Here is a 22,662-nt window from a genome sequence, read left to right on the forward strand (position 1 = left end):
GTGTGCCAATTTTTTCTTTTCTTTTTGCAACACAATTTTCATGCTATCAAAGCACAACCTTAACACACTTTGATCAATGTCTGCACCGTCAACTAAACCGGACTTATCTAATCAAGTACTGCATTATGAAACTGAGGCAGATGATCAAGCAGAGGATGAACTCCTGCAACGACAACAATACCACACTGTTGCTTTTCCCTCGCCTCAAATTCCAATCAGATCGAAATCAACTTCGAATTTGCCTGCATTGTCAATACTAGACACCAAGCCCATATCAGTCGAGGACGCAGAGATAACGTCTAGCGTAACCACTCCTATCCATCCATTGCATTCTCATCACAACCACAATTTGATAGATTTAGGACAAGAAGAGATCCACATTGCACACCATGCATTGTCTTCATCTGCTGCTGCTGCTGCTGCTGCTGTTCATCATCCACCTCCACGGTCTTTGCATAGTTTGCCACCGTTGCCCATACAACACCAACACAGTTATTCCCCCATTGGTCGAGTAGTCTTTCGGTACTTGGAACAATGGATACTCGGATTAATTGAACGACATAGAAATGGGCCCTATTTCTACCCCATTGCAATCAGCGTCGGAATTGTCGTGGCCATAGTCGTATTCGTGCTAGTCGTGACGGGAAATTTACATGTCTTGGTTAGTATCTTACGACATTTGATTTGTGAGTTGGTCCAACTGGTTAGTCCTTCACCTACAATCCAGTTCTGTGTGTGACACTAAGATGCACCATCGGAAAAGTTTGCACCTCTTGCTTTATATTGCGGGTGTATTTCATACATGCATTACATATATTTACAAGTTGCTCTCTCTCTCTCTCTCTCTCTCTCTCTCTCTCTCTCTCTTACTTCTTATGCCTCACCATTCTTCCCTTTCTGTTTCTAATCACATTTGGATTAGGTCTAAGTCTAGTCTTTTGGAACTTCTTCAATCCCCACTTGGACTGACTAAATTTGTTTGACTTGGATTTTCCTCTACCACCACCATGAGGATGGTCATTTGCATTCATGGCAACACCACGAGTAATAGGTCTCTTGCCCCTGTGTCTTGCCCTACCTGCCTTACCCCATGAGATCAACTGGTGCTCCTTGTTGGAAACAACACCCAACGTCGCGTGACAATCTAAATGAATATACCGATGCTCACCACTCGATAACTTGATAATGGCACGTGATTTCTCAGGGTGTTTTGACAAGATTTTACCAAATGTTCCGGCACTTCTCACCAATTGTGCTCTCTTGCCTGGACGTAACGCGATGTTATGTATGATGGATCCAACGGGCAACATCCTCAATGGTAGACAATTGCCTCTTTGTAAAATTCTCGCCGACAACAATGCGTCATCAATTTCACCGTTGTTTGTACGTTTCATCTCCTCGATGAAATCTTGAGGAATGCCCTGTCTAAAACTCTCAACTACATCTCCACTACGTAACCCCTGTGGAGCCAAAATGTACGACAAGTCCCCCGTGTTGGCATTCTCCAATAATGCAATGTGACCCGATCTGTTTGGATCATACTCAATTCGTACGACTTTGTTCTTACCCAGTTCATATCTGTGGAAATCGAGTAACCTGACACGCTGCTTGTGACCACCTCCTCTACCTCTGATTGTAATTTGGCCCTTGTTGTTTCTACCAGCTGTTTTCTTCTTGGGAACAGTCAACTCCTTAACTGGGCGTCCTTTGTGTAAATGATCATGAACTGGTTTTTTGTAATGGGTTGATCCTGGATGTGTATGTGGTGGGAAATAATCACCGTAGCTTTTGATCTTGACTGATCTGAGTGAAAGCTCTCTTTGTTTTCTGTACTTGATATCCTGAGCCTCCAATTCTGTCAATTGTTGTTGTTGTTGCTGTTGTTGTGAATGTTGAGAGGATGAAGATGAATTGAATCTTTGCGGAATGAGGGTATGTGGATGCACTTTGCTACTGGATATACTGGTTAGACAGGATAGCCTTATTCGGCTAGACCTATTGAGCAACTGAGACAATCTAGGCAACATAGTAGGCTCAGTGTTGTATATCTTGACAGACCTTCTCTATGCTTTCTCCCTTTCTGTTTGGAGTAATCAAAAATTTTTCAGTCCCTCTCTACAACAGCACACACACACACACAGATCCATACACACATACTAAATTGGTAAACCAATGATATAAGTCCAATGCTACCAACAGAAGCTACCAATTGCGAGAAATTGATGGAAGAACGAAAAAAAAAAAAAATTCCAACACCATTTGACATCTATATAGCAGAAGAAGAGAGATCAATCAATACTTATTCTTTCTTTACAGTCTACAATGATCTCCCGTGTATTCACCCGTTCATTAGCATCAAGTCGTGTATTGGCTGCCGCTGCTCCCAAAAACTCCAAACCACCAATTCAATTGTTTGGTATCGATGGAACTTATGCCAATTCCTTATATTCAGCCACTATTCAACAATCAGACATGAACCAAACTTACAACTCCTTAAAGAAAGTTGAAGATGTCATCAAGGGAGACCCAAAATTGGAGGAAGCCTTGACCAACCCGGGCTTGACCAAGGACGATAGAATTTCCATTGTCAAACAAGTCAACAACACTTTACAATTGGACAACACCACCGCCAACTTCCTTTTGGTTCTTGCTGAAAATAATAGATTGGGCAACTTCCCATCCATTTTCAAGAAATTCGGTTTGTTGAATGACGCTTACAATGGGGTTGTTGAAGCTAAAGTCACCAGTGCTAAGCCATTGGAATCGAAAGTTTTAAAGAGATTGGAATCTTCCATCGGCGGAAGCTCCTTTGTTGGGCAGGGCAAGACTTTGAAATTGAAGAATGAAGTTAACCCTGACATAAAAGGTGGGTTGATTGTTGAAGTTGGTGATAGAATTGTTGATGTTTCAATTGCAAACAAGGTTGCTAAATTGAACCAAACTTTGAGAGAAAACTTGTAAACAGGAGGCGCATTAGTTTGAGGTGTTTCGCTTCTGGAGTCTATACATTAAATGAAAAAGATATTCGAACAATTTGGTTTTGGATTTATGGGGTTCTTTCTCTCGTGAGAGGTGCAGTCGTCCAAGCGACTATACTTTAAATTGTAGCTTTGAGACGTAATTGTTTCAATTTGGCGCTTTTAGCTCTTTTTCTCAATGTATATCCTCTCTTGGTGTCCTGGTTCCGACATTGCAGTGTCATGTTTGAAATCTTGCTTCTGTCCAAAAAACAAATCTTTCATAAAGAGACCCAATCTTCTCCGCCCAATACAACAGCACAATTTGCACCAATATAATGGCAATATCACGGCGGATCAGAGCCCTCATAGACTTGGCTGCAATTTTCGCCATAGGGCTCAATGGATTCGTCTACTTCTATCCCGACATACTAAATGACCCACAACAATGCAACTGGCACAATTCACCAGCATTGACCCCAAAATTCGACATTCTTGATGATATTATCCCACAGAAATACCTCCAGCCGGTCCTACGCGCAGTTCCTGGATTATCGAAAAACGAAGACGATGTACCTTCTCTTATAAACCGAAGTCAAGATGAGATCCACATGTTGCTTTTCGGTGATCCCCAAATCAATGGTAATTGGAAACTGACGAAATACATCAAGAGATTGGACAACTACGGTAACGACTATTACCTTGGCCATATTTACAACACCATGTATAATCGATTGCATCCATCACATGTGGCCGTAATGGGGGATTTATTCTCAAGCCAATGGATTTTGGACTCGGAATTTTACAATCGAACTTATCGGTTTGTTGAGCGGTTGTTCCCCAGAGATTTAGAGTATAAACAACACGTGCTTGATGTGCATGCTAAACATGAAGATTACGATTGGAACAAATGGTTGCAAGATGAAAAACTGATGGATCCATTACATCGATTCCAATCTAGAGTTTATAACGATGTTTACGACTGGGTTCATCAAGATCGACGCACTCCGAATTTCGAAAACCCATTGTTTATCAACTTGACGGGGAACCACGATATTGGATATAGTGGAGACGCCACGTGGCAACATATGGCAAGATTTCACCATTTGTTTGGCCAAAATAACTATGTCATCAACTACAATATAGGTACACCAAAAGAATGGAGAATCGTTGTTGTTGATTCGCTAACTCTTGAAGGACCAGCTTTACAACCAGAATTTGTCAATTATACTTGGTCCTTTTTGGAACATTTACGCGATGTCGAAAACCCCAATTTCAAAGGCACAACAATCTTGTTGACTCATATACCAATGTACAAGCGGGCAGGATTGTGTAGAGATGGGCCCGAGCACCGATACTACGATGAAACGTATCAACGTGAGCCATACAAGATTGGCTTATTGAGATCACAGAACCACTTGTCGTTTGAAACGACACAAAAGTTGCTCAATATTGCATTCCCTAATGCTGATCAAGGTGGAATCATCTTGACGGGGCACGACCATGAAGGTTGTGATGGATGGTACAATTTCAATGAAAGTGACAGCACCTGGGTTGCATCAAAGATACCAGTACCGTCACACAAGCAACCAGTTAGGGAAGTTGTCGTGAAGTCAATGATGGGTGATTTCGATGGACAAACGGGTATCTTGACGGGCGAGTTTGACCACGATCGATGGAATTTCACATTCACTTACTGTTCGTTTACGGTGCAGCATTGGTGGTGGGCTAGCAAAGTTGCCATCTTGATTGCGATCTTGTTAAAGTCTGTTACGTATTTGGTTTAAGACTGTGAATAGTGTGTATTTATTTTAAGAGCACTTTTATGTAACAACGTATGTAAGATAGTATTTTTAATGTGTCTGTTCAAATCAGACTGTTGTTGTGGTGGCTTCGGTAGCAACTTCTGGTGCTTGCTCTGAAGACAACAAGGCACTATCTTTCTCCTCTTGTTTCTTCTTTTCTTCCGAAACAGCATCCCCAGATGATTTCTCACCTTCGGTTTTGGCAACACCAGTTTGTTCGCTAGCTGCAGCGGGAACACTCTCGATGTCGCCATCTTCAATGGGCTCTTTCTTGGTTTCATCACCATTGGTAGCTGAGTCTTTCTTAACTTCACTGCCATTTCCATCGCCTTCGCCATCGCCACCTGAACCTCTTGCCTCAGCAGCGATGAATTGTTCAATCTCTTCCTTTGCACCATCAACACTTTGCTCTGGAGAAATTTGAATTCTCTTCACCTTCAACACCCCATCAACAAAGATCCAGTGCGATCTCTTGATCCCTGTAGGCTGTTTCTTGGCTCCCAAAGTGCCAATCAATTCCCTCTTGGGATCACTCAATAGATCATATTCTGCATTTTGTTTCGTTTGGAAGCTCTTTTGGTGAGCTGGAGTATCAGCAGAGAGCCCAAACACAGCCACATTTCGATCACGCAAGAAGTTGAAGTTCTTTTGGAACCCACACACTTGTCTGGTGCAACCCGGCGTTGATGCCTTTGGATAAGCAAAAATCACCACGAACTTGTGTTCCTTTGCGATTTCAGGTAAATTGATCTCTTTCTCATCTTGGTTGAGCAAAGTGATGCGGGGGATCTCGTCGCCAATTTCAATTTCCTCAACATCAGCATCCAATTCTTTTTTTGGTGGTTGCTTTTCGGTTTTAGCCTTCTTGGCTGGTGGTGGTGCAGTAGTAGCGGCAGTAGCGGGTTGCTCTCCCTTGGCTTGAACTCTAGCTGAGCGACGTAATCCAGACATGTTTACTTTTTGTTAAAACTGGACATAAAAGACCAATGGCAATTGTTTGTTGAAAAAGTGTGGGTTTGAGAGAGGCAAGTTAAGGTTGTGCACGTGACACAATCACAAAACTGAAAAATATACAGGAATGGAACACAACAGAAGGATAGCAAAAAAGGGGGGGAAGAAAGAGAGAGAGAGAGAGAGAGAGAGAGAGTGTGTGTGTGTGTGTGTGTGTGTGTGTAAAAGGGGTAACACCTAGCTAAAATTATATCTCTTTTCCTTGAAGTAGTAGAAGTAGCAAGCAATTGCAAGGTTAGAAAATTTAGTTAAACCGTCTAAGGGTTTGCACAGGGTGTGATTTGAATGTAAAAATTGCGAAGTAAAATGGGTATGGCAAGGGCGTGTACCTGTGTATGAAAAGCTGCGTGCAAAAACGGCTAAAAATACGTCACCTTTGTTAATTGCTGCAAATGGTCAAATGAAAATGAATTCTTTCTTGATTGGGATACGTGGATCAGTAGTGTATCTCATTATTGGCTTCGTTATTGGGTTAACGTAGCAAGCAAAGTGTATTATACATATTTCTAAAGTCGTCGCATTTCAAATATTTTGGTAAGCAATTGATGCAATGTCGTAAAGATGATACCCGAAAAAAATCAACACTGAAGCACGACACTGGAGCACAACACTGAAGCACGACACTGGAACACGACACTGGAGCACGACACTGGAGCACGACACACCAACAAAAAAAAAAAAATTAAATTCGTCACACTTGTTCTACTTGTAGATGGCGTCATACTCCGTCCATCATTCAGAGCTGCTCCTACCTCAATCAGTCTCCATTTCATGCCAAGCACGGAAACCAAATCTGATCCGACGCCAAATGGCGATGAGGAGATGAATATATCCAACTCACCAATACAAATCAAAACCGAAAATAGTGGAAATGAAAATGAAAATGAATATGAATATGAAAATGAAAACAAGGAAGACCTATTCACGGTGGATAACGTTTTACCTGGATGTAAAGTATACGCAAGGAAAGATGGCGAAGAACGGTTAGCAGAGATTCTACAAGAGCATATGAAGAAGGGGAGAAAGGTGTTTTATGTCCATTATCAAGATTTCAACAAACGGTTGGATGAATGGATCGAGATTGATCGAATCAATTTCAAAAAACCCTTGGTACTACCTGAAGTCAAAGTTGATGAAAAGAAGGAAAGTAAGCAAAAGCAAAAGAAAAAGACCAAACTGAAGGCATCGAAATCGCAGGCTGGAACTAGTGCTTCTACTCCAAGAGAGGAAACTCCACAGATGAACGATGATGAAATGGACTTGGAAAATCTCAATGTCCAGGGTTTGAAAAGACCAGGAGAGGAAGTTAGTCGAGAAGAAGAGATTAAAAAGCTTCGTTCAGGTGGGTCCATGACTCAAAACCATTCGGAAGTGGCGAGGGTTAGAAACTTATCCACAGTGATACTTGGTGAACATATCATTGAACCATGGTACTTTTCACCATACCCGATTGAATTGACTGAAGAAGATGCAATCTATGTATGCGATTTCACGTTATCATATTTCGGTTCCAAAAAGCAGTTTGAGAGATTTAGATCAAAATGTTCAATGAAGCATCCTCCAGGCAATGAAATTTATCGAGATTCAAAGGTGAGTTTTTGGGAAATCGATGGTCGTAAACAGCGAACTTGGTGTCGGAACCTTTGTTTACTTTGTAAACTATTCTTGGACCACAAGACTTTGTATTATGATGTTGATCCATTTTTGTTTTATGTCATGACAATCAAATCGGAACAAGGACATCACGTTGTGGGGTTTTTTTCAAAGGAGAAAGAAAGTGCTGATGGGTACAATGTGGCATGTATTTTGACGCTTCCTTGTTATCAAAAGAGAGGATTTGGTAAATTGTTGATTCAATTCTCGTACATGTTGTCTGCAGTTGAGAAGAAGGTAGGGTCACCTGAAAAACCGTTATCGGATTTGGGCCTATTGTCTTATCGAGCTTATTGGACTGATACATTGGTAAAACTACTAGTTGAAAGAAACAACCCGACCCTATTTAGAAGAAATAACCCACATCCAGTCGACGACGATGATTATAAGGGGTCGGCGGCACCTACACCTACACCACCACCGCCACCACCATCATCATCTTCAGCCTCATCACGAAATGGTACCTCAACTAACGAAATCACCATTGAGGATATATCAGCAATAACATGCATGACAACTACGGACATACTACATACATTGACTACGTTGAAAATGCTACGATATTACAAGGGGCAACATATAATTGTCCTTACTGATCAAATAATGGCCATGTATGACAAACTAGTTAAAAAAGTGAAGGAGAAAAAGAAACATGAATTGAATCCTAAACTACTAAGTTGGACACCACCACTGTTTACTGCAAGTCAACTACGCTTTGGGTGGTAGATACTGTCTAGATATATATATATATATATGCTTTATTCAGATGTGCCCCAGACTTTAATACTCTTGTCTCCGCCACATGTAATCAACCTTAAACCTGACATATCAAATGCTGACGCATAGATAGCAGCACCATCTGCACCAGGTAGGGCTCGAGCCTGTCCCGACTGCGAAAGTTTGCCCAGTATGTAATCATAGAACTCGACCTTCCCATCGTCATATCCAGCAAACAATGTATTTGCAACTGGATTTATCGCGAGGGTATTTATAATCCCCCCTTCCCCTTCCATCTCCAGCTTTTCAAAATTGTTCAACAACTCTCCTTTAGGTAGTAGCCATTGCTTTATATTCCCATTTGAATCACCCGACGTGAATGTCCGTTCAAATGGATGTGCAACCATGGATCTTATACTCTTCGAGTGCTGGGTGATGCACAACTCGGTACTTTGTTTTCTCAAATCCCATAATCTTATTGTTCCATCCATTGAGCTCGTCACAACTTGCGGGTCATTATCAAACGACTCAATAGAAGTAATATCGCTCTTGTGTCCTGATAGTAATGTGATCTCCTTGGTGGCTCGGATATCCCATATCCGGACCACAGCATCCCTTCCTCCACTCAACAACACATCTAATTGAGGGTGTAGTGAAAGAGCATAGATCCCACCCACATGACCATGAAAGTTTTTAATTTGACATCCTTCAGCTGCATTCAGCTTCTCTAAGTCCCAGCACCGTAATGTCTTATCTTCAGATCCAGAGAACAAGTATGGGAACTTTTTGGAAACAATCAATGCTCGGACTCCCATAATGTGACCTGTTATTGTGCTTTTCAATTGCAGCGAAGCAAGATCCCATATTTTGATAGTTGAGTCGGATGACCCAGTAACAAACCAGTCGTTGGTGACCTCGTCAATTGTTACGGCTCGTACCCAGCCTTGATGCGCACCAGCTAGCGTTCGTAGAAGCTTCCATTGGCCTGGGTACATTTGTGAGGTGGCAGATGCAGCTAATGCTGTTGATGTATCTCGACTCATTGTAAGGGAGGGGCGGGAGCTATGATTGACAAGGCAGTGGGAGGGTTAGCCGCGTTGCTTCTGCTTCCGTAATTCAGTAGCGTGTGCACCTTGAAGAGTGGCGTCCTTTGATGGTTGTTGAAGTAAAGGCAAGAGCCGATCATCGCGTATTTTTTATCGTTTCAAGAACATTCAACATCACTACAGGAGTCATCTTTCAATGCCATTTACACGCCACACCCCCTTTCACATGCACTGAGCTACACCCTAATGCAATTGATCAGAGACCTATGTGATGTACTTGTTCACTCCAACAAGCCAATAAAGATAATTGGAGTTATTGGACTGACAGGAAACCAGGACATACTATCACACGAGGAAGACGATAGGCTAGAGATTGGTCTTACCAAAAAGACTTACCTCCGAATGTTCAGGGAGTCGCATACTTATTTCCATAACAACTACGAGAAGCGAACTCACACTGACGGACTGTCTCGAGTGGAGGAGTTGTACTACATGACATTGGGGTATTTGATCACCACAAATGAACATTCAACAATACTTTCCCTTCACGAGGAGCTTGTTGGGAGACTAGGTAATCACGAGTATGACCTAGAGATTATATCATGTTTTTTAACAAGCCGAATGAAACGAATCAACAAGAGCTCTTCCTTGTGGCACTGGTTAAAAAAATTGACATTGGTACGACTACGCAAGAATGGGGAGGTGTCGCAATTGCTCCATCGTGCATTAGTCAGCTGTGAGCTACATTTTGCAAACTATTACGGTAACAACTACCTTCAATGGCTCATTACAATTTGCAGATTAAGGGGAACAGACTTGAGGGAATTTGAAATATTGTTGATTAAGCTGTGTCGAGCACACCTTCTGGATAGTTCACTCTGGGGAACACTACGGATATACTTTAATCCAGATGATGCGTTGGTAGATTATGTTGCCGAGGAGTGTAGCAGACTCACAGGGTCGACTTTGCTGAAGAGTGTTGCTGAAGCTAATTACGACAACAAAATTGTTGAGCAGTTTGAGTGGTTGTTGCGCCTGCAGTGTAACTACAAGACACCTTTTCTCTTGCTCGCTAGCTCAACAGGTTCGCTACCCACTTTGAATAAACTTGAGTTGTTGTTGGATAACAGCACACTAATATCAACTCCAGACTTGAAAGACAAACTCGCTGAACGCAAAATGTACATACAAGAGAAGAACCACTAATGATACTACAATACTGCTGCAACTCCTCTTCATTCTCCTCCATCTCTCCTTATCCCTCTATGACAAAAATGTAGTGGCTGCAAATTAGCCGAACAATAACTTAAAAATAAATTTCCAATCTACGCTCTCTTTCATTTCCTTAATTTTTATCAATCAGCTAAAAAAAACTACACAGTGTGGAACAGATCACATACTCTCAACCACAGTACGATGTTAAAGATACGTGAACTTCAAAAGAAGAGACAGGAAGAAGAGGCAGCAGCAGCAGCAGCAGCAGCAGCAAACTCCAAATCCCCTACACCATCCACATCTTCAGCATCCTCCAAGGCCAACAATAACAACGCGTCAGCATCATCAACTTCTTCTAAGGTCAGCGCAGCTCAACTTCGTGTACAAAAAGACATCACCGAGTTGGATTTACCGAAAAGCATCAAGCTTACATTCCCCAACACTGCCGATTTCTTCAATTTCGATTTACAAATCATCCCACAAGGTGGATACTACAAGAATGGGAAATTCAAATTCAAGATTGAGATTGGACACAATTTCCCCATTGAACCGCCCAAGATCAAATGTCGCAACAAGATTTACCATCCAAACATAGACCTCGATGGGAATGTGTGTCTAAACATATTGAGAGAGGATTGGTCACCAGTTTTGAGCTTGAATTCGGTCTTGATTGGGTTAAATTTCTTGTTCTTGGAACCAAATCCCAACGATCCATTGAACAAAGAGGCTGCTAATATGTTGGTAAAGGATAAGGAACAGTTTGAAAGAAATGTAACTAGTTCGATGAGAGGTGGGTACATCTCGCGGGATCAGTATGATCGTGTTATATAGTATCGAAAACGGGTGTATTTAAATGAAATTTATCACTTCCAAACTTTAACCGTATTATCGGTCCCACCACTGACTAATACGCATCGCATCCGAGCCTCTACATCCTTCAACACCTCTTCGCTATTACCATTGAAATCTTCGCTGCGCTTGGCGAGCCGGGCAAAGTCAATATCACTAACAAATCCTTGGTGGCTAGAGAGGGACCGAATAACTCCAACTGAACCATCTATATTCAAGCCATTCAAATCCCACACCTTGATTGTTTTATCGTCAGATGCACTGAGCACATATTTTCCATTAGGGTGAACTTGTACAGACTTCACCCAGGAGGTATGGCCCGTTAAGTTTGCAATTAGCCACGCTTGTGCTTGGTTGTATTTGGATGGCATCGGTGGTCGTCCTGGAATTTGCGTGGGCGGTGGTAATAACCATAGTTTGATTGTGTTGTCTCTACTTGCAGTGAGACAATACTTGAAACCAAATTGTCCATAAACATCATTTTTCAAAAGCTCAATTGGAAGTGAAGGAAACAAATCGGAATTGTTCATGATAAAGGTGTCAATGACACTGTTTGAAAGCTTAGGTAGGAATCTCACAGCTTCTATCACATGAGAATGCCCAATTAACAAAGCCACACCAGTCCCGGATTGCCCATGACTCAACCTTGCACTTTGATCATTGGAACACGTTAGCACAAAGTCCCCTAATTTGCTTGAGCATACGTCCAAGTCTCTAACCCACTCACTATGTCCAACAAAACTCTTGATGCATGTGCCATCAACCACATTCCACGCCTTAATAGTTTTATCTCTGGAAACGCTATATAGTAGATTCAGTTTTGAAAATTGTATGGAGGATACCGTGTGGTCGTGACCGCGTAAAGTTTTCAAATGCTGATGAGTAGTTGCGTTGTACAATTTGATAGTGAGATCCGATGAACATGATGCCAAGATGTACTGGGGCTCATCGCCTTTGTTTAATTCAATCTTGTCTTGCGAAAATGCTAGTTTATTGACACCTCGAGTATGCGCTTTCATAATCTTTTCCGGCAATGCATTGTCATCGGAGGCAAAGTTCCAAATGTTGATCGAGCCATCATTGCATCCGGCATATACCAACGGGAGAACAGGATGTAGCCTTACGCTGTTGACAACATTGGGTGTTTCAAATGTTTGTATAGCTGATGTGGGTATCCAATTGACCCGATCCTTGCTGAGGTTCACCACGGGCGCTACGTCAACAACACTTCGTAGATTGGTTATCTCATTCTCTAGATCAATTATGCGCTTCTGTAGACGTAGAACGGTTGACCATTTCTTTTCTAGGTACTGCTCAACCAACCCATCATCGCTATTTGAATTTTGCGCATTGGATTTGCTAGGTAGAAGTAGTTTCTCTAGCTGATGGAAGAGATTCTCATTCGTCTCTGATGTAGAGCAGATGGGTTGGAGATACTGTAAAACGGCTTTATTGAGTTCGGCCTGCTGCCTATCTGTAAGAATCTGACTCGGCATCGTGGGAATGTGCCTTAAACAACTTCTTGATCTGTATCAACTACTTGTCGTTTGTTTACCAAAAAAAAAAAAAAAAAAAAAAAAAAAAAAAATTAAGAAATATTCTTCGGTATAAATTCCAAATCAGGAAATAAGAATTTGTATGCGGCTCAGTTCATGTATTGACTGTGCTTTCTCAAGTTGCCAAATTACCAACCCACTAAGATCCTCTAGCGCAAGAATGACATATACTCCTCTCCTATATTTCTATCTATTTAGGTGTCTTCTTCAAAGCGGCAAACCTAGCAGCTAATGCGTCAAAATCATCTTGTTGTTTCGGCGTTGGCTTGGTTTGCGGTTTACTTGCCACAACACTAGGCTTTTCAGCCAACTCAGCCAATGGCTTCTCCTTGTGGTCCTGTTGTGGTACACTCTCTTTGGTTCCACCTTCGCCCTCATCATCATCACCACCACCTCTCCCTTCCACTTCATCATTTTTGAAATGCTCCAATCCCGAATACGGCACACCATAAGCCAACGCTATCTCAACAAGGTACATATTCACCAAATCCTCACTTGGCGGCTCAACGCCACACCGTCGCACAATCTTCTCCGGCACATGCCCGCCTTCATTCTCCAATGCCGCCTTCCCAAACTCAGTTCCGTACTTGTAAATCAATATGTCCCTAATAGCAACCAACTCCTTCAAGTCGCTGTTCTGGGCCGAGTAAATAAGTGAACTGACCGCTTCAAGCAAGCTGGGATCACAAGTGGGTCGATCGAGAACCATGTTTAATCGCGCCAACAAAAGCTCACAATAAAGCTCAAGGAACTCCAAGAGCTCAATGTATATGTCGTCCCGAATTATATTCTCGACTCTGATTTTAGCAGAGGATTCCTTGCCGGCTTTAAGCAACTCGGCCAATTGTCTTCGCTGCTGTTTTGTTAATGCAACTTTCTTTTCCTGGGTGAATTTTAACTTAGAGATTGCCATTTTGAGATTGGTCTTGAGTCTCAATGGATTGAGATGTGGTGGTACTGGTTTAGGCATGATTGGGGGGGTGGGGTGTTTCGGGTGTATGTATATGTGTGTGTGTATGTGTGTGTGTATGTGTGTTCTTGAATCTCAGATTGTGCCCCCCGCCCTTTTTTTTATTTTATTTTTTTTTTTTTTTGCTTTTCGTTGTTAGATCCAGAAATTTCAATGCTTCTTCTACAATCCAATGTTTTATTTCTTCATCTACTTACTAACTAGCTCTCCGAAACAATTGTGTGCTCATGCGGTGGAGTCCCCTTGACCAAAATCTCCTCATCATCTTCATCAAAATTGGCACCAATATTATCGACACTCCGAGCCTCTCTTCGCAAAGTACAACAATGAATCTCCTTAATCCATTCATCATTCATAATCTCTTCCAAAGTGGCCCGTTGTTTGGGGTCCGTATGTAACATCCGCGACATTATCGGACGTGAAGCGTGAGGTAAAAGACGCATTAGTCTATAAGGACCATGTATTTGTTTGTGGCTTGCAGGTTTCTTCTTGGTGGCGTCTTTGCCATTAGCAGAGGCAGCAGCAGAAGCAGCAGCAGCTTCTTTTTCCTGTTGCATTCGCCTATCCTCTTCCTCTTGTTGTGCGAGAATTTTTTGATATACTGGATCATGCTTTCGCTGTTCGTTAAAAGCATCGCGTTCTTGACTCTTCTTCGTCTCGTATTCTTCCAATTTTTGATCAATCTGCTTTAATTTTGTCAAAATCTCATTCTCCTGCGTTTCATCCAAGATTTCATGAGATGTATCCACGTTTGCACCTCTTTCTAGCTCGTCATTGTCGTTACCTTCACCACTATGAGGCGCACTGGACTTCGGCTCTAGTGGCTCCGCCTGTCCTACACCATCCTCTTCATCCCGTCGCTCCTCCTCCAACCGCTTCTTCTTTTTGTTCAGACGAACAATAATATTCTTCAACTTGCGCTGCTGCAAAAGCAACTTGTGACACTCATTACTCAAATAATAATCGTGGTAATTATCATCGGGCAAACAATACATTTTGAAACTATTGTCCTTTTCGGAATTGGGAATTTTCCAAGGGAATCGTTTCAACGTCATACAACAATATATTATCGCAATTGACCAAAGATCAACTGGTTGTGGATTGTACGAATTGGGTGATTTCAACACCTCGGGAGCCAAATATGGATCACTCCCCACTATTCCATGACACGGTTGCACATTTTGCGCACCGCCATATTGATCATATGGATACTTGAATATCACAGCACTGCCGAAATCAATAAGTTTCAATATGCCATTTTTGTCCAAAACACAATTATCCAACTTCAAATCTCGATGGGCTAGCCCTAGCCCATGTAGGTAATTGACACCTTCTAGTATCTGCTTTAAACAACAATTGATCTCAGCTCGTGACATTTCACCACTCATCACCACCGCAAAGAAATCAATCGGTGCATACTCCATAATTTCAAAATATCGATTGTTTTCATGAAGGATATCAATGGTTTTGATGATATTGGGGTGTTTTAAAGTCGATCCAATACAATATTCAGCAGTACACTTTCGCGTATAGTCCTTTAATGACTCGTTGGACCGTTTGGCTCTAAACTCCTTCACTGCAAATGTCTTGGAATCAGATGGTCTTGTGATTAGTTTCACCGACCCACCAGCCCCACTGCCCAATTCCTTGCCCACTTTACCGTATTTCTGCACCAAGGGTGAACTGTCATCAGTGAATGGATCCTTATTTGAGCTCAGTGAGTGTGATGCATTAGCTAGCAATTGTGACGACGTTTGATTGATCATTGTGGCTAGTGCTGTACTCGATTGGTTTCGCGAAGATGCGCCACTGCCTAATCCACTAGCATTTGGAGGAGGACTATGTATTTGATTCGAGTGGTGTGCACCAGCAACTATCCCATGTACACCACCACTGCTTGATTTCGGATTCGATGTCTTCTTTGTTGGTTTGAAAAACCGCTTCAACTCGCTCATTGACCCAGCTGGTTTCTCGTGTAAGTTGGTTGTCGTATTGGAGTGGATTGGTGATGGGGCAGTTGGTTTCCGGTTAAAAGTCGTTGGTGAATGCAAATCAGGGTGAGGCTCTGGGGTACCACTAGGTGAAGGTAACGAGTCTTGTGAGTCATGCTTGCCGATATGGAAACCTAGAAATTTACGACCACTGGAACTCTCAGTAGTCGAGGGTGATAGATCGTGTCCGTCATTGCTATGTTTATGTCTTGAAAACAAGCTCAACTTGTGTTTGTCAGGCATGATGGTGATGGTACAAATGAGATTGGATACGCAAATGGATTTGCTAAATTGAGTTCTGCCCGGATTATATGACCCTGTGGCGTACGGATTTTTCCTCCCCCTTCTTTTAGTTCACAATCACCAACTTTTCACGGAATGGATCAAGGGTGTTTCTTTTTGGTATAAGAGCTGGAAAACACTACCTTTCCTTCGCTGTAGGCTTCTGAAGTTTCTCTCACCCAGAGTAATAGATATTTTTGTTAATTTTGCTAATAGTATGATAACTTTATTTTACTAACAGTTTGATTGGACAGAAGAACCAAAGAGAGAAAAAAAAAAAAATGAGAGAGAGAGAGTGTGTGTGTGTGTCTGTGTGTGTGTGCGTATGTGTGCGTATGTGTGTTTGACAAGTGATTGCCAAATGGGGAGTCCAAGTGCGGCTTAGATCAGTGTTATATCAGGTGACTCTTGCTATACAGAACAATACACTAGCATCACAATAGCTTACTCTATAGCGGTACCACGGACTTGTCTTTCCCTCTCCGGCACGTACCGTTTACTACCTTTCTTTGTGTGTCTTCTCTCATTCTCTTCTCGCCTCTTCAAACTCTCGATTTCAATACGCTTAATCTCTTGAGCCTTCTTAACCACTTTTGGCACATGCCTATGTCTGGCAATTCTCTTGATTTCCGGCATGTACTGGAACCTCTCCTTCAACTTGTCGTCATACTCAAGTTTGTTTCTCTGTTTCATAGATTTGATGTTGGATCTATCTGAAGCTTTTGTTCTCCATATTCTTACATTGGTATCATCGGATCCACTAAGGATGTACCTTGAGTCAGTGCTGAACTTGGTACAAAACACATGTTGCATTCTTTTGGTGTGGTAAATGTCCCGCGAGTGGCCAGCACGAGCACCAAATATACGTATAGTCTTGTCGTAGGATCCAGTCACGATTTCTTCGCCTGTGGGTGAGAAATCAACATCCATTATGGCAGCAACATGGTCCTTGTAAATATTGATTGATTTCTTCATATTTCTCATATCCCACAAGTACGCATTGTGGTCCTCATTACCAGTGACAAAATTGAACGCTTCGAGTGGATTCCAACTAATACAATTGTTTCTGAAATTGGTAACTGCTCTTTGCACAGGAACATTGGTTCGCACATCGTACAATACAATAGCATTGTCTGACCCAGTACTGGCAATAATGTTTGTCTCTGTTTGGTTAAACTTGACAGTGTTGACATTATCGGCACCCCAAGACAAATTGCTGATATATTTGGACCGGTTCATATCCCACAACTGTATTTGAGCACCACCAGTAACAAACATTGCATCTTCCCTATGATGATCAATGCCCTTGAATGCATGCTCGCCAACAAACGTCTTGACCAATCCTTGATCCTTGTGTGTATAAATCTCATCATCTTGGACACTCTTGTCAAACTCTTCACTATTAACCGACCACAACTTAATCAGCTTATCATCACCACAACTCAACATCTGGTTCTGTGGGGTAATGACAAGGCCAGTGCACATTCCATAATGTGCTCTAAAACTAGCGGTTTCCTCCCTCGATGTCAAATTCCAATACTTGATCACACCATCACCACTCCCACTTGCAAACTGATTAGTCGAGTGGAAATTCTTTGCAAGCACATATACTCCATCTCGGTGTCCATCACCAAGTTGTCCAATAAAAGGCTGAGCAAACATCCGCTCAAGCTTTGTGGCTTGGAGAGCTCTGGTGTATTCTCTAGCCCTTTCAAAGGGATGTAGAGCCGGGTTCAAGTTACGTGGAAGGGCACTCTCTTGAGTGTTTCGTACTGGGACATAAGTATCTGATGATCTGCTTATAGTTTTCAACTTCATTGCGAAATAATCGAGTTTGGAAGGAAGTGTGCAAGGGAGATGTACTTCCATAGTAATTTTGTTTTTCCTTTTTTTTTTTAGTATCTCATCGAACCTTTTTTCGTACAAAAGTAATTTGCAATACCATATTCTAACAAGCGAATAGACAAACAGACAAACAGAGAAAGACAGGAGGGAAGAGGAGTCCTTTAGCAAGCTCTATTCCAAAGTATTCTTTTTCATCTTTAAAACAAAAAGAAAAAATTTATTAAATTAGGTTACGACGAAAAGAGAAGAGGGAGGAAACTTTATAAACTAGTATCTAAAACCAACTCTACATCATCGACATTGGGTTTGCTCAAATCCTCTAAAAATGGTAGCAAATCCAACAACTCATTATCATGGGAATCGCTAAACCAACTACTTATCGGCACGGCATTGGAAGGATGGAATAGATACGACTGCGGCAGATTATCAATAATTATCGTGTCCTGCAATTTCCTCCCCAATTGCGACAAGTTCTTTATGAAGTTCCCTTGGTAGTTGTAACATGAGTCTCGATATAGTCTATGGTAAACCGACTTGGAAAAATCCAATTTATTTAGTAACGGGTCTCCGTACTTGGCGACAGAAGCAGTGAAGACAACAACTTCGTACAATTTGCCAACTTTTTCTAGAAATTCATCAACCCCAGGTCTCTTGATCACATACACATGGTGTACTTGACCATCAATTTCAACAGGAATCACAAAATCTGCACTCCGTAAGTATTTGAAGGAAGAATGCACGAGTGTTTCGTCCAAGTCAAGTACAAGACATTTCTTTTCGGTTGTGGATGGACCCAAGAGACAACCAGTCTCTGGGTCATGTGCTTGGCCAGTTTGAAGTCGTTTCAAGTCGAGGACGGCATTGGAGTGGATGTCGTCAAAGTCGTCGATATCTGTGTCTATTTCATCATCATCATCATCATCGTCGTCGTCGTCGTCGTTGTCCATTGGTTGCGGGTGAGGTTGTTCATTTGGGGTTGGAATTGGCTGTTCATTGGGACTAGCCTGGGCTATTATATCACCAGCGCTTACTCGACGGTTGTTGCTTGAAGGCTCAATAGTAGATTCATCGTCATCGGTAATCTCCTTCTTATCACCGTTTAGTTTTGCGGCAGAGGCGTGGCTTATTGTGTTGCCATTTGAAACAAGGTGCTCCTTCTTGTCGATGGGCAAATCAGTGGCTGTAGTGGGGTGATGCATACTCGTACCATTAGCTTTAGAATGTTGTGGTTTTTGCTTGTTGAGGGATGTGTTGCTAGTTCTTGATATATCTTTGTTTTGTTGTTGACGATTTTGTCCATTGACTGGTTGTTGAGATCTTCTGTCTGAGGACTCTTCACTAGTATCCGAACAGCAGAATAAAGAAAGAACACCCATGTCTTTAAACGATCACGAGGTGGTGTGGATTCTCCTTGTTGTGGGTGATTTGAATGAGGGGCTTTCTTCAGTTCAGTGAAGACGATGATTAGTGGGAGATTGCAAGTGGAAATACAAAATGATAAAAATGCAAGTCAAAAACAGATGCTAAACAAATTGGGGACTATTTTCAAAAGAGTGCAGGTAGTGCTGTGTTCTATCAAAAAGGATATAGATGCTAATAGACAACCTGTATCTATTAGTGTTGTAGATGGCTGACAAATCTATAAAGATCTCCTCAAAATTGGTTTAAAGTTTTTATGTATTGACAACCGAAGAGGACAATTTTCTCTTCGTCTGTTTCTCTGTTTCTCTGACTCTTTTTTTTTTATATTTTTTTTTTGTCTTCTTTTCTAATTTACTTCGGCTTTATACTTGCGTTTACACGTGATTACACTTATCTTTACGAGTCTATGTTTCACGTAATACACTGGTCCTCATTATTCTTCTCTTTCATTTAACCAAAGATAATAAGTATACCCTTTAGAGCAGGCTACTTTGTCTTCCGCTCTAGTAGATGTATCAGAGGACCCATGTTTCTTTTTATAGAATGCATTTCTTTGAATATGGTAGTGGTGGTGAAAGAAGCAGTAACCAACGATGGACTCCCATCAATTGCCTCATCTCTTTTCAACTACAGTGTATTTAAATTTGTATCACTTGCCATGGAGTCTATGGAGGTGAAGATGTGGGGGTTGTTTGTTTTTGGGCAAAATTTGCAGCAAAACAACCAGCAAAATTTCAACCAGCCATTTTTATCTTCTCTGTCAAGTCCATTATAAGACCAGAACAAACAAAAAGCAAAAAAGAAAAAAAAAAAAAACGAAGAAAAAAAAAATAGGGAGACCATGAGAGACGTGTTTCAAAAGAAGATCAATGCAATAAACTATCCTTATACTGTTTCCATTTTACATCCGCTTGATCTAATCCTTATTTACACAACCCACTCAAACTGCTACTCCTCTCTCGCTTACATCTTTTAACAATGTCTGATAACGTCCCTCTTACACCACCACGGAGGAGCAGCAGCAGCAGCAGCAACAAGAAACACTCGACTTTCACCACGCCAAACCAATATGCCGCTTTACTCACACCAGCAACCAGTGCAAAGAAACCAAAGAGCTTTGGTAATGCTATATCCAGTGGAAATAAGCTATCAGTAATCACTCCAAACACACCTCAGAAGTCACCATCAAAACTGGGATCACAAAGAAAGAGAAACTTTAACGATATTTTCAATGATTCAAGTAGTTTGCATCAGAGCAGTGAAAAGTTGCCCATGGGGTTGTTTCTACCCTCTCCTCGTATTGTTGGATCTGGAAGAAATGGCAAACACTTGCCATCCCCTGCTGCTGTGAATAGAAATGAGATAAGAGAACCAGAGGCGCCCATGACGCCAGGAAAGCAGGTGATAACGGAAGAGATGGTGAAACAATGGCAGGAAAGTAGTGATGATGAGGAAGGAGTGGAGGTTACAACCTGGGAACAAGTTGAAAAAATCCCCAAGGCAAATTTGCCCAATCCTTTCATAGCAAGTGGAGCAGATCACAAGACAAAAGAAATGAGATCGGACTCAACTAATCCTTTCCTAGATAAAGAAAACGCATCAAGAGACAAGATTGATTACAACACTCATATGGAATTGGTAAACAACAAAACAGGTGAACGGAAAGTGGTGAAATTAACCAAGAATCAAATGAAGATAAAGCCTAAGAAATTATCGTTTGAAGGTTTATAGTGGTGAACTCTTTGACTGGTCAAAGAATATAATACAGAGATGCTATTGTAGATTTGAGGTGGTGGGTCCAGCTCGTTGTAAACCGTGTCCATCTCTTAAAAGAAGACGAAAAATAAAAATAAAAATAAAAATAAAAATAAAAATAAAAATAAAAATAAAAATCATTAGCACTGAACGTATACCTCTTAGCACCATAATGTCTATCCCTGGACTAGGATCTGAAACTACCTACGAAGATAGTCTAAAATCGGTTGTGATCCCTCAAGGATCTGAATGGCGAATTGAAATCCCAGTTAAACAGATTATCAAGTTTAAAGTTACAGAGGGGATTTTAGAAATCAATGGTACAGAATTACCAAACAATGTTGAACTACAATTGACAGGAACAAAAGGCAGTATCTATTCACCTAAGCAAGAATCCAAACTCGAATACACATTGGTGCAAAACCAAGACATGTCGATGTACGAGGACGAAGAATTCAGCGAGTATGTGAGTAGTGAAACCAATATGGAGTCCGTGTTGAATTTACACATGTATCTCGAATCGAAACGACAAGCTGCTGCCGACCACAACGTATCTTCATCCGAAAAAGAGCCCATTTTGGGACCACGGATCATGGTTCTAGGCGGGAGACATCTGGGTAAAACCACCCTCGCAAAAACCTTAATCTCATACGCAGTCAAAATGGACCATTGTCCAATACTAGTCAACTTGAACCCTCAAGATGGAGTATTTGCGTTACCTGGATCGATATCAGCCACAGCTATTGGAGATTCCTTGGATATCGAAAGTTGTAGCGGGTACGGATTAACAACCACCACCACGGGAGGGAACCCATTATCAAAACAACCCATTGTAAAAAACTATGGATTTACAACTATAAATGAAAACATGGATTTGTACAAGTACCAAGTTTCACAATTGGGCATAACGGTGGTGTCACGATTAGAGCAGGACTTGCAGTGCGGGAATAGTGGCGTTGTTGTTGATACTCCGCCACTTGGCATCAAAGAATTTGATGTGATTGAATCGATAATTGGTGATTTCAGAATCGATTTGATTGTAGTGGTGGGCAATGAGAAACTCAGCATCGATTTGCAAAAAAAGTTACTGCATAAATCCAATTTACAAATTGTCAAGTTGAATAAACTGCCAGGAGTCGTTGAAGTTAGTGACAAGTTTATTCGAATGAGTCAAGAAGCCACTATAAGGGAGTATTTCAATGGAAACTACAAAACTAGACTATCACCATTCAAGACGGATATTGACGCCACTGGGTTGCAGATATTCAAAGCGGTTAAAGATTCAGTGTCATTGTCTTTTTTGCCAGCGGGTGACGATTTCGAACGTGATGAAACGGATAACGATTTGAGCAAATATTATCTGCCCTTGGATCCAAGCTCTTCCAATGTTGACAACTCCATTATCGTGGTTACGCATCTACAACTGTCCACTCCTGGTACAGATTTACTACATTCATCAGTGTTGGGCTACATACACGTATCCAAGTTTGATGACGAAAAGAAGAAACTAAAAGTATTGCTTCCATTTCCCGGAGTGTTTCCTAGAAATGTATTGATAGCTACTGATATAGGATATAATGAATAGAGA

The 22,662-nt window shown here is 41.5% G+C and overlaps 15 protein-coding genes across 15 annotated transcripts; 7 read left to right on the forward strand and 8 right to left on the reverse strand. All coding sequences in view use genetic code 12, as the record gives it.

Annotated features, from left to right (window-relative positions):
* Positions 1-76: 76 nt before the first annotated feature.
* Positions 77-739, forward strand: KGF57_000172 (uncharacterized protein; the record flags this gene model as incomplete). The annotated part of the gene is made up of 1 exon (XM_051750955.1): positions 77-739. One exon carries the CDS (start codon positions 77-79, stop codon positions 737-739), a length of 663 nt encoding a protein of 220 aa, XP_051611357.1.
* Positions 740-866: 127 nt separating this feature from the next.
* Positions 867-2,027, reverse strand: KGF57_000173 (mitochondrial 54S ribosomal protein uL2m; the record flags this gene model as incomplete). Its single annotated transcript, XM_051750966.1, has 1 exon — positions 867-2,027. One exon carries the CDS (start codon positions 2,025-2,027, stop codon positions 867-869), a length of 1,161 nt encoding a protein of 386 aa, XP_051611358.1.
* A 295-nt stretch (positions 2,028-2,322) lies between these two features.
* Positions 2,323-2,961, forward strand: ATP5 (F1F0 ATP synthase subunit 5; the record flags this gene model as incomplete). Its single annotated transcript, XM_051750977.1, has 1 exon — positions 2,323-2,961. One exon carries the CDS (start codon positions 2,323-2,325, stop codon positions 2,959-2,961), a length of 639 nt encoding a protein of 212 aa, XP_051611359.1.
* A 334-nt stretch (positions 2,962-3,295) lies between these two features.
* KGF57_000175 (uncharacterized protein) lies at positions 3,296-4,744 on the forward strand (the record flags this gene model as incomplete). The annotated part of the gene is made up of 1 exon (XM_051750988.1): positions 3,296-4,744. The coding sequence occupies one exon, from the start codon at positions 3,296-3,298 to the stop codon at positions 4,742-4,744; it is 1,449 nt and encodes a 482-aa protein (XP_051611360.1).
* Positions 4,745-4,828: 84 nt separating this feature from the next.
* DOT5 (thioredoxin peroxidase) lies at positions 4,829-5,713 on the reverse strand (the record flags this gene model as incomplete). Its single annotated transcript, XM_051750999.1, has 1 exon — positions 4,829-5,713. The coding sequence occupies one exon, from the start codon at positions 5,711-5,713 to the stop codon at positions 4,829-4,831; it is 885 nt and encodes a 294-aa protein (XP_051611361.1).
* Positions 5,714-6,544: 831 nt separating this feature from the next.
* ESA1 (NuA4 histone acetyltransferase complex catalytic subunit) lies at positions 6,545-8,152 on the forward strand (the record flags this gene model as incomplete). Its single annotated transcript, XM_051751010.1, has 1 exon — positions 6,545-8,152. The coding sequence occupies one exon, from the start codon at positions 6,545-6,547 to the stop codon at positions 8,150-8,152; it is 1,608 nt and encodes a 535-aa protein (XP_051611362.1).
* A 32-nt stretch (positions 8,153-8,184) lies between these two features.
* Positions 8,185-9,186, reverse strand: KGF57_000178 (mRNA splicing protein; the record flags this gene model as incomplete). Its single annotated transcript, XM_051751021.1, has 1 exon — positions 8,185-9,186. One exon carries the CDS (start codon positions 9,184-9,186, stop codon positions 8,185-8,187), a length of 1,002 nt encoding a protein of 333 aa, XP_051611363.1.
* A 1,419-nt stretch (positions 9,187-10,605) lies between these two features.
* KGF57_000179 (NEDD8-conjugating protein) lies at positions 10,606-11,235 on the forward strand (the record flags this gene model as incomplete). Its single annotated transcript, XM_051751032.1, has 1 exon — positions 10,606-11,235. The coding sequence occupies one exon, from the start codon at positions 10,606-10,608 to the stop codon at positions 11,233-11,235; it is 630 nt and encodes a 209-aa protein (XP_051611364.1).
* Positions 11,236-11,267: 32 nt separating this feature from the next.
* Positions 11,268-12,749, reverse strand: KGF57_000180 (uncharacterized protein; the record flags this gene model as incomplete). The annotated part of the gene is made up of 1 exon (XM_051751044.1): positions 11,268-12,749. One exon carries the CDS (start codon positions 12,747-12,749, stop codon positions 11,268-11,270), a length of 1,482 nt encoding a protein of 493 aa, XP_051611365.1.
* A 250-nt stretch (positions 12,750-12,999) lies between these two features.
* On the reverse strand, positions 13,000-13,779 carry IST1 (Ist1p; the record flags this gene model as incomplete). Its single annotated transcript, XM_051751055.1, has 1 exon — positions 13,000-13,779. The coding sequence occupies one exon, from the start codon at positions 13,777-13,779 to the stop codon at positions 13,000-13,002; it is 780 nt and encodes a 259-aa protein (XP_051611366.1).
* Positions 13,780-13,979: 200 nt separating this feature from the next.
* HRK1 (putative serine/threonine protein kinase) lies at positions 13,980-16,013 on the reverse strand (the record flags this gene model as incomplete). Its single annotated transcript, XM_051751066.1, has 1 exon — positions 13,980-16,013. The coding sequence occupies one exon, from the start codon at positions 16,011-16,013 to the stop codon at positions 13,980-13,982; it is 2,034 nt and encodes a 677-aa protein (XP_051611367.1).
* Positions 16,014-16,496: 483 nt separating this feature from the next.
* Positions 16,497-17,870, reverse strand: SOF1 (rRNA-processing protein; the record flags this gene model as incomplete). Its single annotated transcript, XM_051751077.1, has 1 exon — positions 16,497-17,870. The coding sequence occupies one exon, from the start codon at positions 17,868-17,870 to the stop codon at positions 16,497-16,499; it is 1,374 nt and encodes a 457-aa protein (XP_051611368.1).
* A 287-nt stretch (positions 17,871-18,157) lies between these two features.
* Positions 18,158-19,273, reverse strand: KGF57_000184 (phosphatase; the record flags this gene model as incomplete). The annotated part of the gene is made up of 1 exon (XM_051751088.1): positions 18,158-19,273. The coding sequence occupies one exon, from the start codon at positions 19,271-19,273 to the stop codon at positions 18,158-18,160; it is 1,116 nt and encodes a 371-aa protein (XP_051611369.1).
* Positions 19,274-20,297: 1,024 nt separating this feature from the next.
* On the forward strand, positions 20,298-21,050 carry SOL1 (Sol1p; the record flags this gene model as incomplete). Its single annotated transcript, XM_051751099.1, has 1 exon — positions 20,298-21,050. The coding sequence occupies one exon, from the start codon at positions 20,298-20,300 to the stop codon at positions 21,048-21,050; it is 753 nt and encodes a 250-aa protein (XP_051611370.1).
* Positions 21,051-21,246: 196 nt separating this feature from the next.
* KGF57_000186 (cleavage polyadenylation factor subunit) lies at positions 21,247-22,659 on the forward strand (the record flags this gene model as incomplete). The annotated part of the gene is made up of 1 exon (XM_051751110.1): positions 21,247-22,659. The coding sequence occupies one exon, from the start codon at positions 21,247-21,249 to the stop codon at positions 22,657-22,659; it is 1,413 nt and encodes a 470-aa protein (XP_051611371.1).
* Between the last annotated feature and the right edge of the window lie 3 nt (positions 22,660-22,662).

The sequence above is a fragment of the Candida theae genome (genome assembly GCF_024610275.1).
Source record: "Candida theae strain CBS 12239 chromosome Unknown scaffold20, whole genome shotgun sequence".
Taxonomy (NCBI): domain Eukaryota; kingdom Fungi; phylum Ascomycota; class Pichiomycetes; order Serinales; family Debaryomycetaceae; genus Lodderomyces; species Lodderomyces theae.